This window comes from Rhipicephalus microplus, chromosome X, assembly GCF_043290135.1.
Source record: "Rhipicephalus microplus isolate Deutch F79 chromosome X, USDA_Rmic, whole genome shotgun sequence".
In the NCBI taxonomy this organism is placed as follows: Eukaryota; Metazoa; Arthropoda; class Arachnida; order Ixodida; family Ixodidae; genus Rhipicephalus; species Rhipicephalus microplus.
The window spans coordinates 305,023,461-305,044,175 of NC_134710.1; the positions used below are offsets into that span (position 1 = coordinate 305,023,461).

A 20,715-nucleotide genomic window follows, 5' to 3' on the forward strand; every position below is an offset into this window, starting at 1 on the left:
AGGTAGGAACGGGCACATTCGCAAAAGCGTCCACGGCGCTGGCCTGCATCGCAGTGACCAGGAGTTCATGCGCGCTGTGTGCGCCGCTTCACGCTTCTCAGAGGAGTAAACATAGAAGATGCATAGTCAAGCTGAAATAAAAATATCGCAATTCCTAAGTTGGCAGCGGCGAAAATTCGTGTTTCTGTGGATTCACGATGGGGAATATAAAAACATTGTGGTGTCGAGGAAATCATTTAGAAGAGCCAGTTTAGAAGATGTTAAAGATCTGGTAGCAGTGATTTGTTTTTTAGATGAACTGTACTCTAGCATTGCTAGTCAAAACTTTTTCCCCTTTTCAGTTAAAGAATTCCAAAAATTGAAAGTGGCAGGCAACAAGGGTACACATGGGGCAGGAATGCATGTTTTTATCTGTTCTTTTCCAGGCATGCGCAAATCTGCACCTGGGCAAATATTGCCCATTTGATGGTGGAAGAGCACTTAAAGGTAAACCAGCTTTGTTAATGGCAGGACTACCATTCTTAGTGGACATCTCTGCTGACCATCAGCAATGGTCTTGAAACTTCTACCTCAACTACAGTGCAGATCTTATCCTTTATATGAAAGTATTTTCAAACATGCTGCTGTTTTAACGCCAATGGACGGGAACATTTGTCGCTACATTGAAGAAAAATATTCGAAATACAGCCTACGCTCATTTTACCAAGCCCCCCCCCCCCCCCCTGTGCAACAAAAATTCAGAAGAAAGGAACCAGGCAGACTTAAACCTAAAATAAATGCTTGATTTTAGTCAGTTACCGTACGACATCAGCATTCATTTTAATGACCGTAGTGTTCTTGCGGTGCCATACCACCTACTCGACCTGTATGGTTGCCTATGTGGATCGCAACGCCAGACAATGTACTTGTTATGTATCAATTTCCATGTTGATAGTCTTCTGCTTCTGATGTAAGGAGACGCCAAACTCAACACTGGTCCTACTAACAAAAACACCGCCATGTCCCTTGAAACTATAGCCAGAGCTATTTTTAGCCTTGAACAAGGTTAAAATGCTGTACTGGTGGAGTTAACCCTTAGTTGTGCTGATAACTCAAACATATGGTTAGCAACCTCGCCACTTGAGCTGATGCACTGGAAAGGGTGGCTCAGATCAGCAAGCATGTATCTGACTAACACCAGCTCCATAATCGCTAAACTTGCCTCTGAAGCAAGAGAACTAGTCACCAGCTCCACAATCGCTAAACTTGCCTCTGAAGCAAGAGAACTAGTCACAAAGTGGGACGACTCAGAAAATCACGAGCTTCGTTGTAATCCAATTTTTCTTTGGAATACCAGGTGCAGAAAGTTCTGAATCGAGAGTAATAGCTTTTTGATAAAAAATCTAAGTGTAAAGCTTGAAAGCGACCCAATCGAAAGGGCCCACCGGCTGGGCCATTTTCAAGGCACTAACAACTGTCCGATCGGCGTAAAACTTGGACATTTTAAAGATAAAATGAAAATACTTGCGGCTGGATCCAAACTTAAAGGCTCTAATTTCTAAATTCAGGAAGACTATCGTTCTCGTGTTCGTCAAGTGCATAAAAATATTTACTTGTCTGTTCAAGAAAAGAAATGTACATTCAAAGTTAGGTTTTACAGGCTGTTCATAGAAAATAAACAGTTTACAAACAATGATGCTACAGCATCCATTGTCGAAGTAAAGTCGTAGCAATTGCCAAAAGCTTTCACGAATCCACTATCTAATAAAACTGTATGTGTGCCTTCCCCGCCCCCTTCATGTCATACTTTATCGATCTTGCTTGCGAACGTGTGCAGCTACGTGCAAACAAAATAAAGCTCTGGAGGCCCTCCTGCTTGACAACAATCAATTTTCACTGAATCGTGGCTAAAGAAAACCTACAAAGCAACGAAACTCTATACGATATTGGGTCCTACACAATTCGTAGTTGAGACAGGGTTGAGGGGATGAGAGAGAGAATTATAGTTCTAGGCAAATACCACATGCACTCCTAAAAGGTAGATATTAACAGCAGCTATGAAGTGCTCTGCATTAATCTGTTGCCTCGGGTAATCACATACTAGCCACCTGTTATCGACATCACTGTGACTATGCCTATATCAATGACATGCAGTTGGTGTTGCTGATTTGAACGGATTTCCTCGCGCAAATTCCTTTCTGTGCAGGAACTTTAATCTTCTGAATATAAACTGGCCAAACCTATCTTCCCGGCTAGCAAATGACATTCATTCAGCTCTCTCTCCTATTCAACCTCGTGCAGATGATACTCTCACTCGTGGCAACACACTCGATCTTGTCTTTCTTCTTAACCCCAATCTTATATGCACGCACTCACGCGTATAGAAGGTCTGATGATGATGATATGTGGTGTTTTGTGGCACAAGGACCATTTAATGACCAAAGAGCACCAGGTGACAGGACAAGAGATATGAACTATGAATATGTTGAGTGGCTGTATAAGGTCCTTAAAATTCCCCACACTAGGCAGGTAAAACGCAGAAGTAATAAAATCGTTACAGTGACGTGAAATGTATAGTGAGAATGGGTGTCAAAAAGTTCTGATAACATAAGCATGGTGGAGATAATTAACTCTAGCACAAGTTCCTCATCAGCGCCCTTGTGTCAAAGGGCCGTGAGGCAGGTGCTTTTCCGTAGAGCTAACGCAGCATCAACCTCTCTTGAGAGGTCACGCCACGCGATGCCTGGGTATATTACATGAAAAGTGAGAAAATTTCTTCAAAAAACCAACACAGATTCACGAGTGAAAAGTGGTTCCCTACAGACGAACCTCACAGGGTGAAGTGGTATGTGTTCTCGGTAGGGTAATGGAAAGTGTTCTTTCTTGAAGTGTTTATTTCTTCACACTGGATTATAATGTGAAGCACTGTTAGTGCTTCACCACATGTGTCACACATTGGTGGATCGCCACCAGACAAAAGATATGAGTGTGTCAAGTACGTGTGTCTTATCCTGAGCCTTGTTACTGTACGACGCGATTTCGATACTGGCAGCTAATTACCAAGGTGTGGCTTAAGAATGTGTAGATTGTTTTGTGTGTGTGTGTATCCCACGTGCTTTGCAGTAATCCCCGAGCTTTCGTTTGAGAGACTGCTTAAGGTCAAGGGCTGAGATACATATGGGTGTAGTGGTAGTGCTTTCGTGAATGGATACTTGCCAGCAAGCTGGTCCGCCATCACTTGCATTGGATCTCACGGTGCCCTGGCACTATGGAACCCAGCACACTTCGACATGTTTGAGTGTGTAGAGTGTGCACAATATTGAGTAAAGCGAGACGAGGCCGCATTTTTTTTTGTTTTTTTAAGAGTTTGCAAAGCTTACTACAGTGAGGCAGTTCGTGTAAATTACTGCCTTTTGTAATTGTAATTGTTTTACATGTTTAGCGGCAACAAGTATCGCGTAAGCTTCCACTGTGAAGATGCTTGTATCTCGATGTAGAGGATCAGCATCCGAAAAAGATAGGCCGACAGCAACATAGAACACAGAAGAGTTAGACTTAGAGGCATCTGTAATGAACTCGAGATATGTGTATCTGCGTTGAAGTACCAGGAGTATGTGCGTATATGGGCAATGGTTGCGTGTTTTGTAACTTCTAGGAAAGACACATCGCAATCTATAGTCTACCACTTCCACGGTGGTAGGTATGCTGCAGGAGCCACTAAACTGTGTTCAAGTAACACACCAGTTTCCTTCAGCTAGACCCTTCAGGCGAACAAAGTAGGGCTGTCTCACAGGTCTGTTTTGAAACCGAGTGGAGCTCGACAAATGATTAATAGTTGAGTATGAGGGGTGTTTCTTGTCTGCGTTCACCTTTAGCGAATATACAAAGGACATGTAAGTTCTCTGCAGATGAGGGGACCACTCATTTGACTCAACGTAGAGGTTTTCTACATTGCTGGTGCAAAAAGCACCCCTAGAAAGGCGGATGCCCAAATGGTCGACAAAATCAAGCATTTGCAGGGCACTTGGTGCTGCAGACTAATATATTATCACCCCATAATCTAAATGTGTGCATCTAATTCTCTCATGAAGATTCATCAGGCATTTTTAATCACTGCCCTATGATGTCCACTAGAAAACCTTGAGTACATTCATTGCTTTCAGGCACTTGTTTTAAGAAGTTTGATGTGAGGAATGAACGTCAGTTTCTTGTCTAAAATAATGCCTAAAAATGCCTGATCAGATTTTACTGGTAGCCTGTGACCATGCAGGTCAATGTCCGGATCTAGATAGAGACCCCTGTTTATTGTGAATAAAATACATGTGCTTTTTTTGTGGATTAAGGGTGAACTCCTTGTCTGCCCACTTGGTTACCTTATCTAAGCCAAGTTGAACCTGTTGCTCGCACAAGGGGAGGTTGCATGATTTGTAACCTATCTGCACGTCGTCGACGTATGTGCAATAGAACATATAAGGTGGAATGCAAGAATGCATTCCACCTTATAAAAAAAAGCTGTTCATTTTTATAATGAAAAGTGTGGAACTTACGACACAGCTTTGCAGCACTCCAGTCTCCTGAATAAATGTTCGAGACAAGACATCCCCCACTCTGACACGGAAAGTGTGACTGGACAAATAACTTTGGAGTATGTTCAGCATGTTAGCTAAAACACCTAAGTGTGACAGGTCTCGCAGAATGCCAAAGCCCCATGTGGTATCAAACACCTTTTCCATATCGAGGAACACAGAGAGGAAAAATTGTTTGTGGACGAAAGAGTCTCGAATCTATGCCTATTTGTGTACCAGATGGTCGACGGTGGATCTACCTTTCCAAAACCCACACTGCTACGGGTAAAGTAGGCTGTTAGTTTCAAGAAAGTGTATGAGTCTGTGATTTCTCATCTCTTCAAAAAGTTTACATAGCTTGTCAGTGCAATGGGCCTGTAACTCGTAACACAGGATCGATTCTACCTTTGTTTCAAAATGGGAATTACGATGGCCTCTATCCACGTGGGAGGGATGTCGCCAGAAAACCAGATGACATTGTAGAGAAAAAGTAGGGTATTTTGCGCAAAGTGAGATAGGTTTTTCAACATTTCATAGACCACACGGTTAAATCAAGGGGCGGAATAGCTGCAGTAGTTTAGAGATGTCTTTAGTTCAGTTAAGCAAAAAGATTGGTTGTGTGCTTCGTATTTTGTACATATGGTATCTAGCTTCTGCACTCTTGTACCGTTGGAACTCTTGAGAGTAGTGTAACGAGCTGGAAGCTTACTCAAAGTGTGCTCCTAGATGGTTTGCCTGGTCTTCCACGCTGTCGCCTTGTGTGCACAGCAGAGGGAGCGAATATGCTTGTTTTCCTTCCACCCTTCTCACCCTGTTTCAGACATTACCCTCATGTGTATATGAAGTGATGCCCGATAAAAAATTTTTGCCAACTTTCCCTTCTAGCCTGCCTGCACGTCCTCCTGCTCTGAGACTTCATGTTCTCAAAATTCGTGTGATTCTCGAAGCAATCTCCATGCTTTTTGTTTTTTATGCACTTTTTACCGCTCATTATTCCAAGGGACACGTCACTTGCCGGATAGTCCACTTGTTTGTGGAATACATTTCGTGGTAACGTCAATTAAAAAGCTGTGAAGTTGTCCACAGCAGCCTCTATGCTCAACGCACAAAAGTCCAGGTTAAGAAAGTATCTTTTCAAACTGTCCCCAATCGGTATTTTCATTGAGCCATTTGGATACTTGTGCAGGAGAATCATATGATATTTGTGTACTCCAAAGTACCCGGAAATGGTCACCGCCATAAGGATTATTTATGGTTTTAGTTGAAGTAGAGGTAAAAGCGACGGAAATACAATGCTTACATCTATGGAGGAGTAGGTATTCTTAGCGAGCCTGTACTATTTAACGCAGGACCCATTCAGGAGACAGGCTCCGGAGGACAGAAATGTTCGATTAGGCGGCCTCGCACGCCGCACAGTCTCCCCATAGACTACTATGCGCATTAAAGTCCCCTAGGACAACACAGACTTCGAGAAGTTCATTTATGAAGGACTGAAATTCATGTCTATGCAGTTGGTGGTGTGGAGGTATGTATAGAAAGAAAATGGTGATGAGTTTATTAAAAAGCACAGCTCGAACAGCCACTGCTTCAAGGGATGCTCGAAGCAGTAAGAGTGTGCATGCGATCCCTTGAATAACTATTATGACAACACCTCCAGATGATGCCATGGCATCATCACAGTCCTTTCGAAAAATATTGCAACTACGAAAAAATGGCGTGCTTGAATTTTAAAGGAGCCCTGAAACGCTTTTTCAAGTAACCACGGAATGAATTCACTAGAAAAGCTTATTGCCTCACGAATTCAACGCTGCAAAAATTTTAAGAATCTGTCCAGTGCGAGTGGAGTTACAAAGGTTTGTCGCATGCTGCTATTGCGTTCGCTCTTCTCTCGTCCCGACGAAAGCGCTGGAAGCTAAGCAGGGAGGGATGGCAGGGACACAGAAAAACGTCCCACGCACCTCGTAGCCTTGAGCACTTTTTGCCTTCGAATGCACCGCTTTTTTTGGTGTGATTGCGCGCGCACGCGTGGACAAGTCGTGGCCTCCCGCGGCGATCTCTGTAATGAGCGAGCGCGCTATTTTCAAATCGGCCAATGGCTGATAGATGGGCAATCCACATGTAATTTTTGGGCATATTCCGTCATTTGTTGAGAGAAGAGAAAACAATTTTCAGCTGACTGATAATTATTGTGAATTCCAGGCCACGTGCTATGCTATAATATTTGGCCCGCATGTTGTCGGGAGCCTCTACTACCGATCGGCAGCATTTTCCGACAATGCTCAAAAAGTGTTGCAGCCCCCCCCCCCCCCCCCCCTTAAGTGTGTTTCTTGTACACATAGCACTTTTGGCGAATATTTGTATAGGAGTTCTTGAACATCGTCAAGGTTCCTGAGGAGGCCCCCTACATTCCAGTGTATAATTTGTGTGCTCATGATGAAAGTAGTGCTGTCTGTACAAAAACCAAGTGACTGTTTAGACAGGATATCTGGACTCGAGTGACAGAGCAGTTATCAGGTCCTATTAGGCTTGAGGTTATCGAGGTTATCTTTGGGCTGTCACGCATTGTTGCAAGCGAGAAATTATTTTGACCTTGCAATATTACGGATCTTGTACCTGGGGCCTTTACGAAAACTAAAGAAGCGCTCACTAAGAATAACAACGCACTCAAGCCACGATCATCCCAGCGCACCCCTGTTTAGTAAACTACAAGTTTTACCAATGGACAGTTTGCGTCAACAGAGAACAGCCATTGCCATTAATAATGTCAAAGTATAACCGTCCTGTTCATTCGTCCATTCTTTGCTCCTCATCCCGCCCTACGAGGATAACTGCTGCCGGTAATTTTAACCTTCCTCCCACGAACAACGTCTATGGAGAACGGCGTCTGCAGTTCGTCGGTACCAAAATCTGGAATAGATTGCCCCAGAATATAAAACCGGCTGTTAACTTTCCAATGAAAATAAAAAACACTTCCTTGCAATTCTTAACGTGTCTCCGTTACCCCCTTAATAGTAACAAAATCGTTCAATTCTTGTATATAAGTATCCCTACGTCCAGAGAAAGTTTACTGCGTATTTGTTATTACTCATTGCCTTTCTTTTGTTTGTGTATAAAAATTACATGTTTCTGTTATCTTACCCAAGTTCGAGCATCTGAATATATATGTCTGTACAATGCCTAACCTTCTATATCCGCAATGTTTAGCATCTTGTATCCAGGTTCAATGCCTGGTTCTATTGTTTTGCAACATGTGCTATTGTTGCCTTATGCTATCGTTTGGATGTTGTGCCATTTTGTATCGCATCGTTGGACCCTATTCTAGCCTTTGGCTATGGGTCCAAACAGTTTTTTGAATTATCAGCCTTTTGGTTTTCTTGACATGCTCCAAAAACTACGCCGACCTTTCGGCTCCAGGGGTACCGTGGTGTCCATTGCCTCCTGGAAGGTACTGGATGCCCGCACATGCGAGCCAGTGGCTCGAGTTTCAGGCCTCGCCTGGCGAGACTAGGCTTTGGTACCAGACGATTCTGGAGTCCCCGATACCTGTTCGCAAGTTGGCGGAGCAGACTGGGCTGCTACCGCCAAGAGGGCAGGTGCCACAGCCGGCGGCTCGCTCTCGCAGGCCGAAGGAGTGGTGGGGGCTGGTGCAATGTTGCCCCCCGGCGCGCCGTATCATCACAGGGTGTTATGTAGAACGGTGTGCACCTGTTATGGCCTTCCTTAAATGTGATTTTTCTTTCACTTTGAGAGTGATAACCTCTTTTTCTTTCTTCGAGTTTGGGCAGGAACAGCAGTATGCTGCATGAGCACCCTCACAGTTGACGCAGTGAGGTGTTATTACAATTATCACAGGTGTGTCCTTGGTCTCCACATCTTGCGCAAGTTTCTTGACCTCGGCAGCTCTGCGAGTCATAGCCAAATCTCCGACATCTGTGGCACTGTCTAGGGTTCGGAATGTATGGGCAGACAGAGTTTGATGTAACCTGTCTCCATGTCTGTAGATAATACACTAGATGCAAATGTTAATGAGGTGCTTGGTAGGCATTGTTGCCGCCACGTCTGATGATTTGTTTCGAATCAATGACATTATGCTCTTTCCAACCTTCCAGGAATTCCTGTGCGGACAACCTGAAGAGGTTGCTCCCGAGATGACTTCGCGTGAGATATTCATTGAGCGGTCAAGCGAAACAGATATTGGGATGCTGCCAAATGCTGTTAGATTACAAAGCTTCTCAAAGTGTTGTCATTCATTTAGTTTGAGCAGGAGGTCACCACTTAACATCTTAGTTACCTTGTAACCTGGTCCAAAGACCAGTCAATGACCTTGATTGATATGTGGGGTTTAACGTCCCAAAACCACCATCACTTAACATCGTAGTTACCTTGTAACCTGGTCCAAAGACCAGTCAATGACCTTGATTGATATGTGGGGTTTAACGTCCCAAAACCACCATATCATTATGAGAGACGCCGTAGTGGAGGGCTCCGGAAATTTCGACCACCTGGGGTTCTTAAACATGCACCCAAATCTGAGCACACGGGCCTACAACATTTCCGCCTCCAGTCAATGACCTTGAGACAAGAAATAGAGAAATTGATCTTGCTTGTTTGGAGTTTCACTGTGAATAACATGAACTTTGGGAAGGATAGGCCGGGGCGGTTGAAACATATTAGTCCTTTAGTACGCATCCTTTTTCGAGGGAAACAGTCAAGTAGTCAAAGAAATGATAATGTTCCTATAATATTTTCGTTGTCTCCGCAGCAGTGGCTGCCACCCACCACGGAGCCCAGCTAGGCAACACTGAAGCACTTGTACAGGACTGCAGACGCCTGCCGTACATTGCCACTATAACCAAATATAACTATCCAAAGTTGAGCAACTGCACAAGGTTAACCCTCGCCGCCAGGAAATTTGGAAGTAAATAGAAGAAAGAAGATGACAGGACAGATATAAAGTAGGAGATGAAGACAAAGACGTAGGGGAGAGAAAGAGATAGGAAAACGCGACTGCCTGTTTCCCCTGGGTGGGTCAGCCCAGGGGTGTGTTGCTTCTACCAAGGGGGGGGGGGGGAGGAGGGGGGAGGAGGAGGGGGGCTTTATAGGTCCAATCACCTGGTGTCAGCTAGACCCCCAAAATCCCCTTTTCCCCGGACACTGCTAAGCCACGCATTGTGAGGCATGGGAAAGAGTCCAAGCCCCTCCTTGGCTCAGGTTCGTGCTGTCGCCACGCAACGAATGCCTGCCACGCAGAAACCCCTGTGGGGGTATAGAAGGTCTGTGTAGTGAATTCCTTCATTATGACGTCGATCAGGAAAGGCACAGTTCGATAGAGTACACTGGATTTATTTTACAGTATTTACAGGCACGAAGGCACTTCCAAACATAACAAGGAAAACATCTGAGTGGCCGTCCATGTGCCGTTCCTCGACCACTTTTTCTTTTACACCCCTGCGCCCCTGCCTCCTGTCCCCCCTTTTGAAGTACCCTTTTTCCTTCCATAGGCGTCTCTCTCCCCGAGTGGGCTGACTGGAGCAGCGTACTTGAAAACAGAAAATCGCTTTTTCGCAGGGTCCCGTCCACGAACTGAGAAACATATGTGTCGTTCACAACAGTGAGTGATCGCCGCACCATATTATTCAGACTTTCTATTCCCGTACTTAGGCATGTGCGACTACTACTACTACAACAAAGCTAATGTCAATGCAATCATTACCGAATTGGAAAGCTTTTATAATTTCTTCTTTCAAACGACTGTCCCAGCAGTGTAAAACAGAATTGGCTTCTCTTTAAGCGAAGATCTTGATGCTCATCAAATATGTTTCACATGTGTCTGTTCGCTGTGACAATGATAGTTCTTAGTATACAACTTGTGTGAAAAAAACTCTCAAAAGAAGAAATGCCTTTTCCACAATGCAAAACGTAGTAGCATTTCTCCATTAAAATGGGACTTCACTTGCCTTACTGTATACTAGTGGGCTGAAAAAAAAAAAAAAAAGCTAGAAACAAGTATCACCATGAAGATTTTTTAAATATCACTAGTGACTAACTTTAGAACGTTATAAACCCCAACAATTTTCCACATATAGCATTTCAATATGCAATCCTGATGACACAGGTACCAGCTCAGCAGCGCTCCGACTTAAAAAATTCTTATTTATCCTCAGTCTCTACTACTGAGCCTCAAGCAATATTCCCTCTGCTTCCAGGTATGCCTTTCACCAGATGCCACCTATCACCATAAATGCTGAAAGTACCTTATAAAATTATAAATCAACTGACAAAATCGAATGCCCCAAGTCCTGATAACATACCGGCAGAGATACTAAAATCCACTGGAGCTATCACTAGCCACAGTCTGCAAATCATTTTCTCAGTCCCTTTCCGAAGGTACCACACCTGCGGACAGGAGGGTAGCCAAGGTAACCACAGTGTTAAAAACAGGTGAGTGATCATCACCCTAATTCACCTACATGCATTGTCTATAAAATCCTCCAGCTCATTATTTATTCGCACGTTGCCCACCAACTCAATAATAACGATTTCTTCAAAAAAAAAAAAAAAAAACCCAAGGCTTCCAACTAGGTTTGTCCTGCGCAACTCGGCTTTTAGAACTGACTACCAAACTCGTAACGAAACTGATTCTCTATTAACATCATATACGTTGACATCTCTAAAGTGCTAACCACTGGCACGCGTACGCATGCGCCTACACATCAAAAGCGTCTAGTCGCGCCTGTGGAGGAAAAGGGCGCGCAACCACTGGCATGCGTCAACTGCATTGACACCCACGTGTCCAAGGTGGATGCACAATATTGCTTGATCTTTTGGCTGAAAACTGTCCTACTTCAGCACAAAACGGCATATTCTGAACTGGAGCGCGTTCGATTGATTGATTTGTGGGGTTTAATGTCCCAAAAACCACCATTTGATTATGAGAGACGCCGTAGTAGAGGACTCCGGAAATTTTGACCACCTGGGGTTCTTTAACGTGCACCCAAATCTGAGTACACGGGCCTACAACATTTCCGCCTCCATCGGAAATGTAGCCGCCGCAGCCGGGAATGAAACCTGCGACCTGCGGGTCAGCAGCCGAGTACCTTAGCCACTAGACCACCGCGGCGGGGCAACTGGAGCGCGTTCGTGAACGCCGAAGATATGACAGTGCGTGTCAAAATATTGATAGTGCTTCATTAGAAGTATTAAAATATTGATAGACTAATTTATAAGTAAGTGCCGTCGCTGTGGGCAAAGAACTACAGCGGTATGCATCAGAAATCAACAGCAGTGCGTGCGCCAACCCGGCGAACAAAAATTTACGTCTAGGATACCGTACGTCTATCATAGGCGTGAGCAGGATTCTCCTTAAAGGGGGGGGGGGGGGGGGGGAATGTTCACTGTAGTAGATCCTCCCCTATTATGTCAATGTAGGGGCTGCCTTAACGCCCACCTCCCTATTATAATTATCTATAGAACTGACATTGCCCCCCCACCTCTTCGGTGACTAAGGGGTGGTCGCCCCGTAATTGTGTTTAAAAATAAGGTTTATAAAAACCAAAGTGTATTAATCACCAGGTTGCTATACCTACTCTACCGAATCATTAATATTGTGAATATCCTGGTACATTCAGTACATTTACACTTCATAACTTACAGCTCTCATCAACTTAATAATCACTCCCAAAACTTCATGACGTGTCAGATTTAGGTCGTAAGACTACAATAGAGCCCTATGTAAAGGGCTTTCAGATGTCTGCGATAGAAATATTCTCTAATGCATCAAACCACATCTGGCTCTTAATAATGCAACAGATATTGGTCATAAGATAAGAACTACGTAGAATGCTTCTGGGAATTTTTTTCGTAGGTGAAATACGCTTTGACACAACTGTGCCTAGCACTTCATGATGTGACTGACATTGGTTATAATACCGTACTAGCTGAATCCTGTATGAAAGACTTCTGGTCGTTCTCTGTAGTCAAAATAAGTCAAAATATTCTTTAAAGCAACAAACTGCAACCAATACTTCTTGATGCCACAGATATCATTCATAAGACTGCAACTAAACCCTGCATGGAAGGCTTTTGATGATGTGTGTATTATAAATATCCTCCAATGCAAGAAAGCACACCTGGCTCCTAATGATGAAACAGATATTGGTCATAAGATAGGAACGAAGCATTGCATAGAATGCTTCTGGGCATAGTCTGTAGCCAAAATACGCTCTAATGGAACTAACTGTGCCTGACAGCGAGAGATATTGCTCAAAAGACTGCAAATGAATCATGTATGAAAGACTTCAGGACGTTCACTGTAGTCAAAATATTCTCTAAAGCGACAGACCACACTCGACACTTCTTGATGTCAGAGATATCGATCATAAAATTGCAACTCAACCTTGTATAGAAGGCTTTTGATGATGTCTGTTTTGAAAAATATCCCCTAATGTAAGAAAGCACTCCTGGCTCTCAATGATGCAACAGATATTGAAGATAGGAACCAAGCACTGCGTAGAATGCTTTTGGACATTGTCTGTAGTCGAAATTTGCTCTAACACAACCAACCCAGACACTTCATGATGTGAGAGATATTGCTCAAAAGACTGCAACTGAACCTTTTATGGAAGACTTCTGGACATTGTCTGTAGTCAAATTATTCTCTAGAAACTCAAATTGCACACAACACTTCATGAAGTCACAGATATCTGTCATAAGATTGCAACTGAACCCTGTGCAAAAGGCTTTTGAACATTGTCTGCAGCCAAAATATTCTCCAATGCCATAAACCACACCCAAAACTTCATGATGCAACAGATATCAGTCATAAGATTAATACCGAGCACTGTTGGAAACCTTTCGGATGGTATCATTACCATCATCAGCCTGCCTGCGTCCACTGCAGGACAAAGGCTTGCTGCTGCCAATTTATACCCGTAAACTTCTTAATCTCGTCTGCCCACCTTACCTTCTGTCTCCCCCTAACCCGCTTCCCTTCTCTGGGAATCCAGCTAGTTACCCTTAATGACCAGCGGTTATCCTGTCTACACGCTACATGCCCGGCCCATGTCCATTTCCTCTTCTTGATTTCAACTGTGATATCCTTAACCCTCATTTGTTCCCTAATAAACTCTGCTCTCTTTTCTCTTAAGGTTGCACCTACCATTTTTCTTTCCATTGCTCGCTGCGTCGTCCTCGATTTAAGCTGAACTCTCTTTGTAAGTCTCCAGGTTTCTGTTCCGTAGCTAAGTACCAGCAAAATACAGCTATTATACACCTTCCTCTTGAGAGATAGTGGCAATCTACCTGTCATAATTTGAGAGTACTTGCCAAATGTGCTTGCTCCACCCCATTCTTATTCTTCTAGTTACTTCAATCTCGTGGTTCGGCTCCGCGGTTATTACCTGCCCTAAGTAGACACAGTCTTTTACAACTTGAAGTGCACTACTATCTATCTCGAAGCGCTGCTCTGTTCCGAGGTTGTTCTACATTACTTTTGTTTTCTGCAGATTAATTTTAATACCCACCTTTCTGCTCTCCTTGTCGAACTCCGTAATCATGAGTTGCAATTCGTTCCCCGAGTTACTCAGCAATGCAATGTCATCGGCGAAGCGCAGGTTACTAAGGTACTCTCCATTAACTCTTATCCCTAACTGTTCCCATTCTCGGCTTCTGAAAACCTCCTGTAAGCACGCGGTAAATATCATTGGGGAAATTGTGTCCCCCTGCCTTACACCCTTCTTGATTGGTATTCTGTTGCTTTCTTTATGAAGCACTATGGTAGCAGTTGATCCCCTGCAGATTTCCTGCAGGATGTTTATACATACTTCACCGACGCCCTGATTCACCAGTGTCTGCATGACGGCGGATATTTCTACTGAATCAAACGCCTTCTTGTAATCTATGAAGGCTATGTATAGTGGTTGGTTATACTCTGAGCATTTCTCTATTACCTGATTGACAGTATGAATATGGTCGATTGTTGAGTAGCCTGTTCAAAATCCTGCTTGTTCTTTTGGTTGATTGAATTCTAATGTTTTCTTTACTCTCTTACAATTACCTTTGTAAATAGCTTGTATACTACAGAGAGCAAGCTGATCGGCCTGTAATTCTTCAAGTCCTTGTCATCTCCTATCTTATGTATTAAGATGATGTTAGTATTCTTCCAAGACTCTGGTACTCTTCCCGTCAGGAGACACCTCAACCTCATAAACAGGGTAACTAGTTTTTCTATGGTAAATTTATTTTCAATTACTGCAGCCCAATTCACGGCTACTGCAGGAGTTATGTACATAAATACAAAATGAAAGCATTGAAACACCAGTATCACAATAAATGTGCCAACGTAAACAAATATCACTACCTCCCAAGTGAAGCTCAGTAAAAAACTAGAGAAATAGAAAAATGAGAGAAATAGAACAAGTGCTTACACAAGGTCAGACACACTGTAATCACGAACCAAACCAAGTAGGTCATTCTAGTGTTTGATAACTTCATTTTAACCTGTTAGAGCGCACTACAAATGGCTTCTAAGCTGGATTGCGATTGAAAACTGAATATCTAGGTATATTGAATATGCTTACTGCATGCATACATAGTCTAAGTTAATGCGTACACTAAAGAACTAAACAGAAATGAACCAGTCCTTGGAAACACAAAGATTCAATGTTCGAAACCATCCAATAATATCTTCACCTCATTACAGTATGGATGAACTGATAAATACATGCACAGTTCTGAACGGTCTCATAAGCCACATGAGACACTTTTTGCATTTTTTGTAAACAAAGTGCAGTACAGTACTAGTGCACCTTCATTTATTCTGTGCATACATGTGGTTACCTTCTCTTCCTACTATAGTGTCATCGTGCAGCTGCTTTCAAATCAGGTGCTTTTCACTTGCAAGGTTTTCAGTTATCTATCCAGCTGTAAACAAAATATGCGTTATATTACCGTATTTACTCGCGTAATCCTCGCACTCTCATTATTCTCGTACCCCTCCTCCCCACATCGCCCAACAAAAATGCCATTTCTTTTTTTTTTCCTCGAGTAATTATCGCACTCCCGGAAACTGCTGCAATAATGTCGTCTGCTCTTTCCAGCCACTGATGATGATAGCGCATGCCATCTAGCACCATCTCTTAAGCATCAAGCAAACTATTGCACAGAGATCCAATCCAATCCAAGCTAAGCCGAAGTGGTCAATGCATGTTGCGGCGTGTTTTGTATGTTGTGTCAATAATCTTGTCACATTATGAGGCGATACTGAAGCTGTACGGCTGCTTTCAAAATGCAAGTGATAGATGATCCACTAAACAACGGCAACAGGGCCGCCGGCAGGCCCTTCGGAGTCTACGAGTTTTGCGACTGCAACTGGTGACGGCAGCTGAAAGCCACCAAGACGAGTTGGGCCTGTCATGTGCCTAAAACTGGCATTGATGGTGAACTTTATTTCTTCAGAAGGAAACTGCGGACGATTCTGTTAAGTAGTCATCAGCCCAATACTGACATCCCACACTTACCTTTTGAGGGTCTCTGTTGAGTGGCAAACGCTACCGCTATGCTAGCAACGTCCGCAAGCTTTGCTTATGGTATTCTAATTCTCAACGATTTGCTTCCACTTTTTGTGTCTCAAATAAATCTTGTCTTGTGTTGAACCTCAGCTTTTATTGTTGAGGTAAGTTTTAATTAGTACTTCTTAAAGCTTGCTGTTAGTTGCTGGTGTGAGAATCTCGATTTGTGGCCACTTCGTTTTCTTTTTCGCTCTGTATGCTTTCGTAAAAAGTTTTCCCCGCGTAATTCTCGCAACCCCCAACTTTGCATAGATTTTCTGGCAAAAAAAGTGCGAGGATTATGCGAGTAAATACGGTAAACTGTAAAACGAAGGAGAAGCGCCATTGTATGTCTATAGCTATGAGTAACAGAATGAACTAGAAATTGAGAATATGTGTGTTAAAATGCTTTGAAACAACCTATGTGCTACTGAGCGTGGCAGAGAAGCAGAGAAAGTGAGAAGTGAAATAGCAGGAAACACCAGCAGAAATCATGGAACTTTCTTTTTAGATCACCACAGCAATGCACGTTCGAGTTTCTATCTTGTACGTGAATGGAAATGAGACCGCTGATAGCCGAGTATGTCAGCGTCGGTGGTACCCGACAAGAAGTCACATCACACTGCTACCAACCAGCACAAGCTTGTTATTAGCTAGGCAACACACAAAAACAATTTTCACCTAAGCCAACGAATGTTTCAGCGCCGTACAATCCCCGGATACACTTATATAAGTACGTCCATTTTCACATCACCGAAATGTGTTGGCTAGTGAAAGGTTCGCTTTCAGCGATGATGAATACCGATGTTGAAAACAAACACAGTGCAGATAACTCCGTATGCACTATGCGATGTTTCGGGCATCGTATATAGTGTATGTTGCAACGGAAACTACCATCGATTTTTTTCAGCCGATGTTCCTCGCATGAGCTGGTTCATACGAACTTGATGGTAGGGACCTACGCTGGATGCAGATCACACCGCTCTGAATATCCTCCGCGGTAGGCGAGGGATCACACTCAAAGCTTCGAACCTTCGAAGTATGTTTACACTCGTTTTTGGCACAGAAAATCACAGATCAAAGCACAAGAACACCGACATGCTCTAGTAGCCTGTACGATGTTTTCACTCGGCCCACGATCGCACTCGGGACCGGTGCAAGCGCAGCCGGCTGGCATTCGCTGGATTTGTTGGTGTTGCTCGAACTCTGCACAAAACCGCGTCACGCTCGTAGCACTCGCAGTCGTTCGTCATGTCGTTATCATCACAGATGCCGGTGGGTTACCTTCGTTTGTGTGCTCTTCTATGGACCTAAGGCTATGCAGTAATAGCAAGATTTAATAATACCATCTCCAGAAACTGAAATGAGAAATTTAGATTAAGTTACTAAACTCTACCCTTCAAACGAGAGCTACCAGCAATGAGTGTGTAGCTGAGGATTTTTGTCGTTGCATCGCCAATAATAATAATGATAATAATAGTAATAATAAAAGGCATGACAGAAACTGGCAAGCCTCTACTAATGGCAGTCCTATAGTCAAACCAGAAGGCCTTCAAGCCGACACGAATCTTGGTTCAGACAAACATGCACAAATTCAACGAGGTGAGTAATGTTGTGGTCGGATATGCTGTGTGATATTTAGAAGCAACAGACATAAGTGTATGCACGAACTTGGAAGTTAGGGAACGCTTAGGCAACGTCAAGGACAAGTTGCCAAACCAAAATTTCCACAGTTTTTTTTTTTTAAGGCTGCTATGATTGTGACAACCAGTACATCCCGGTGAGATCACCGATTTCAAGGAAAGAGTTAGACAAAATACTAATATTACGTCCGGAAACTACGCGTGACCTCGTACGACTTCGCGAGGCATGTAGAATCTACAGGCCACCAAACTGACTGGTCAAGTGCGTGTGTTCTGGCCAAAGAAAAGCTTACATCATGCCTGCAGTTGCAATAACAGCCAATGCAGACAACTGCACATATGCTGAACAGGAGTGATGGGGCACTTCCAACAATGTACTTCCGGTACTTTGGTCCCATACTTAGACTTCCTCAAATACGCCGTGCCTTTCTTATGGCTATAATTGTGAACAAAACTCCCATAGCAGGTGCTATACAGTTAAACCTGCTGTTAACGAACCTTCATTCAATGAATTCCTGGATATAACGAAGTTTTTCTATTTCCTGCCGCCCCTCTATAGAAGCACATGTATTTGCGACCTCTATGTAACAAAGTAACTGAGAGAGATCACCTTGATATAATAAATTTTTTCCACGAACAATCTACGAAACTTGCTCCGCATTGCGGCATTTTGGTACCAGCATGCATCTTCCGCCGATGCCGAGCCGCCGCAGAAGCGGTGGCGGCGGGCACGCGAGCCACACGTTACGAGCTAGCGTTACCCCCGTTCTCGCTGCCAGGGTCGCATGCGCGGGTGTGCTTCCCCCCACTCCAAACCAAAATTAAACAATGTGCTTAATTTTCTGATGGTCGTACAGACTGCATCAATTTCCATGACTAGGCCAGTTTATTAAGTGTGAATACACTTTATAAGCGACCCCAAACCATCCACCACCGTCGGCGGCGTCCGCAGTCTTCTCTCTAACTTTAAAAGAAAGAGGACTTGGCGGGCCGCAGCGCGACGCTTTACCGAATAAGCCACGGACGCGACGCTGATATCGGTGTCAGTAACGCGCCTTATACCCCCTTCGCTCGCTCCTCCGCTCTCCTCGCTCGCTGCAGCTGCGCGCGCACCCCTCTCTCTCGCACGCCCGCCTTCTCTCTCAGTCTCCCGTCGAGAGCGGGTCGTGAGGGGGAGTAAAGTTAAAATCCGTTGGCATTCGCCAGTGAGTTAACGTAAACTCCCCCGTGTGATCAAATTGCGATTCCCAGGAACCATTACACCATAAAGGCACCATAGAGTGATTAATGAATATAATAGTGCGAATTAATAAATACCCCTCATAGCATCACCCCGTGTATTCGCACTTAACCATGTTCACCCTCGGGGAAATGCTTGGGAGTTTTTCAGAAATTCCCCGACTTTTCCAGAAGAATCCTAATTCCCCGACATTTAAAGGTTTTGAAGGTTTTCTAGGTTGGTAGATACCCTGAGGACCGGACATGCCTACTAACTGGGCACCGCGAGAATAGCTCTCCTGAAATGCACGGGTTCGTTCGCTGCCGCGACGGTGGCGTTGTGATGGTCGCAAAATGCTGAAAGCTCCCGTAATGTGCCATGTTGGTGCAGGTAAAAGAAGAACAGACCGCTTTGTGAAATCCCACCTAACAGGTGAGATGTATGCATCTTTTTTGTTACCGGCATCAAGTTTTGTTTGCTTGGTTCCATGGAGCCACCAACTTTTCCAACCCCAACGGTCAGCGGCAGCAATTGCCAAGACACTTGCAAACAATGAACCATAGCCTTAAATAGAACAAAAATTGCTCGTTCCCAGGAGCAACATGAAGCATGGCATTATTTGAGATTTTTTTTTTTTCAGGCATGACCATTTTTTAGAGCTGTTAGATTTTTTTGAACTATTTCGCAGTCTCTGCCAGAGACGAAAAATCTGGTCAGCAACTGCATATACCATAGCACATTACTTTGGATGCGTTTGTGAAATTTCTGCGTAATTGGCGCAACCCCTTTTCAGTGCTCCAAAATCACGAAAAAATGTGCACAAATTATACCAGTAAATATAGTAATCCTAAAGCAGTGCCATAAAGCCAACATGCATATTTGAATTTACACTAAAAACACAGTACCTTCTTTAGATGTTTTATACAGAATTAAACAATTTATTGAATACCAGTTTTTACACAGTACCCCTATGAAATAGAAGTGGGTGTACTTGCAATGTCAAACCTCTTTCTACTTTTTGTGAAAAAAACTTACGATTTCGAGCCAGTAATTGTCCAAGTCTGTAGTCCTCTGGCTTTTGTTCAAGTTGAACAGCCACCGACCTCCTTGCTTATTGCGGCTATCTTCCCACATGGGCTTGATACCATGCTGTAAAAGAAATACCAGTCTGTAAAAAGGAGCCAGCCAGCCACCCATACAAGGTGCAAGTCAACCTGTCTTAGCAACCATTCACATATGCTTTGGCATGCAGGGGTGCAACAGCCATATTAAAATTTGCAGCTATGTTTGGAGAAGCAAAATATTACTTTTGGAGGACTAAAATTTGAATTTGGAGCAGTATAAAAAAACAAGGCTTACATTTAGAAAAAAATACATGTACAAAAAACCCAACCATCTAAATCATGCAGAAAGAACACGGGAGAACACGGGCACTGCTATTTCAATAAAAGTAGAACAGTATATAGCGCATATAATGTAAGTCGCGGGAGTCAAATATTCACACTATGGGTTGTATTCACGTGAAGTCAGCTTGGAGGGCGCAGCAGCGAAAAGTGCGCCAGCTGTGCTGGAAACCGCGTGGCCACCATTTTGAAGGTCACCATAGCGGCGGCAGGCGGCATACCGGCAGTCAAGTCCAGCGCTTCCAACAGGTGCACACAAGTTACTGCGGGCACGTTGCTCTCGTTCTATTTTATTTAGATTTAGAACGTATGAAATTTACCATTTGTGAAGCTGCTGCAGCCATGAGCAATGTGTGCTAG

At 43.7% G+C, this 20,715-nt stretch overlaps 1 protein-coding gene across 1 annotated transcript in view; it reads right to left on the reverse strand.

Moving 5' to 3' along the window:
• LOC119161353 (eukaryotic translation initiation factor 4E-1A) overlaps positions 1 to 20,715 on the reverse strand; it is a 66,859-nt gene that overhangs the window by 24,707 nt on the left and 21,437 nt on the right. The window contains exon 3 of the mRNA XM_037413790.2: positions 19,988 to 20,101. Coding sequence (XP_037269687.1) covers positions 19,988 to 20,101 — 114 coding nt within the window. The remainder of the gene's footprint in view (positions 1 to 19,987; positions 20,102 to 20,715) is intronic.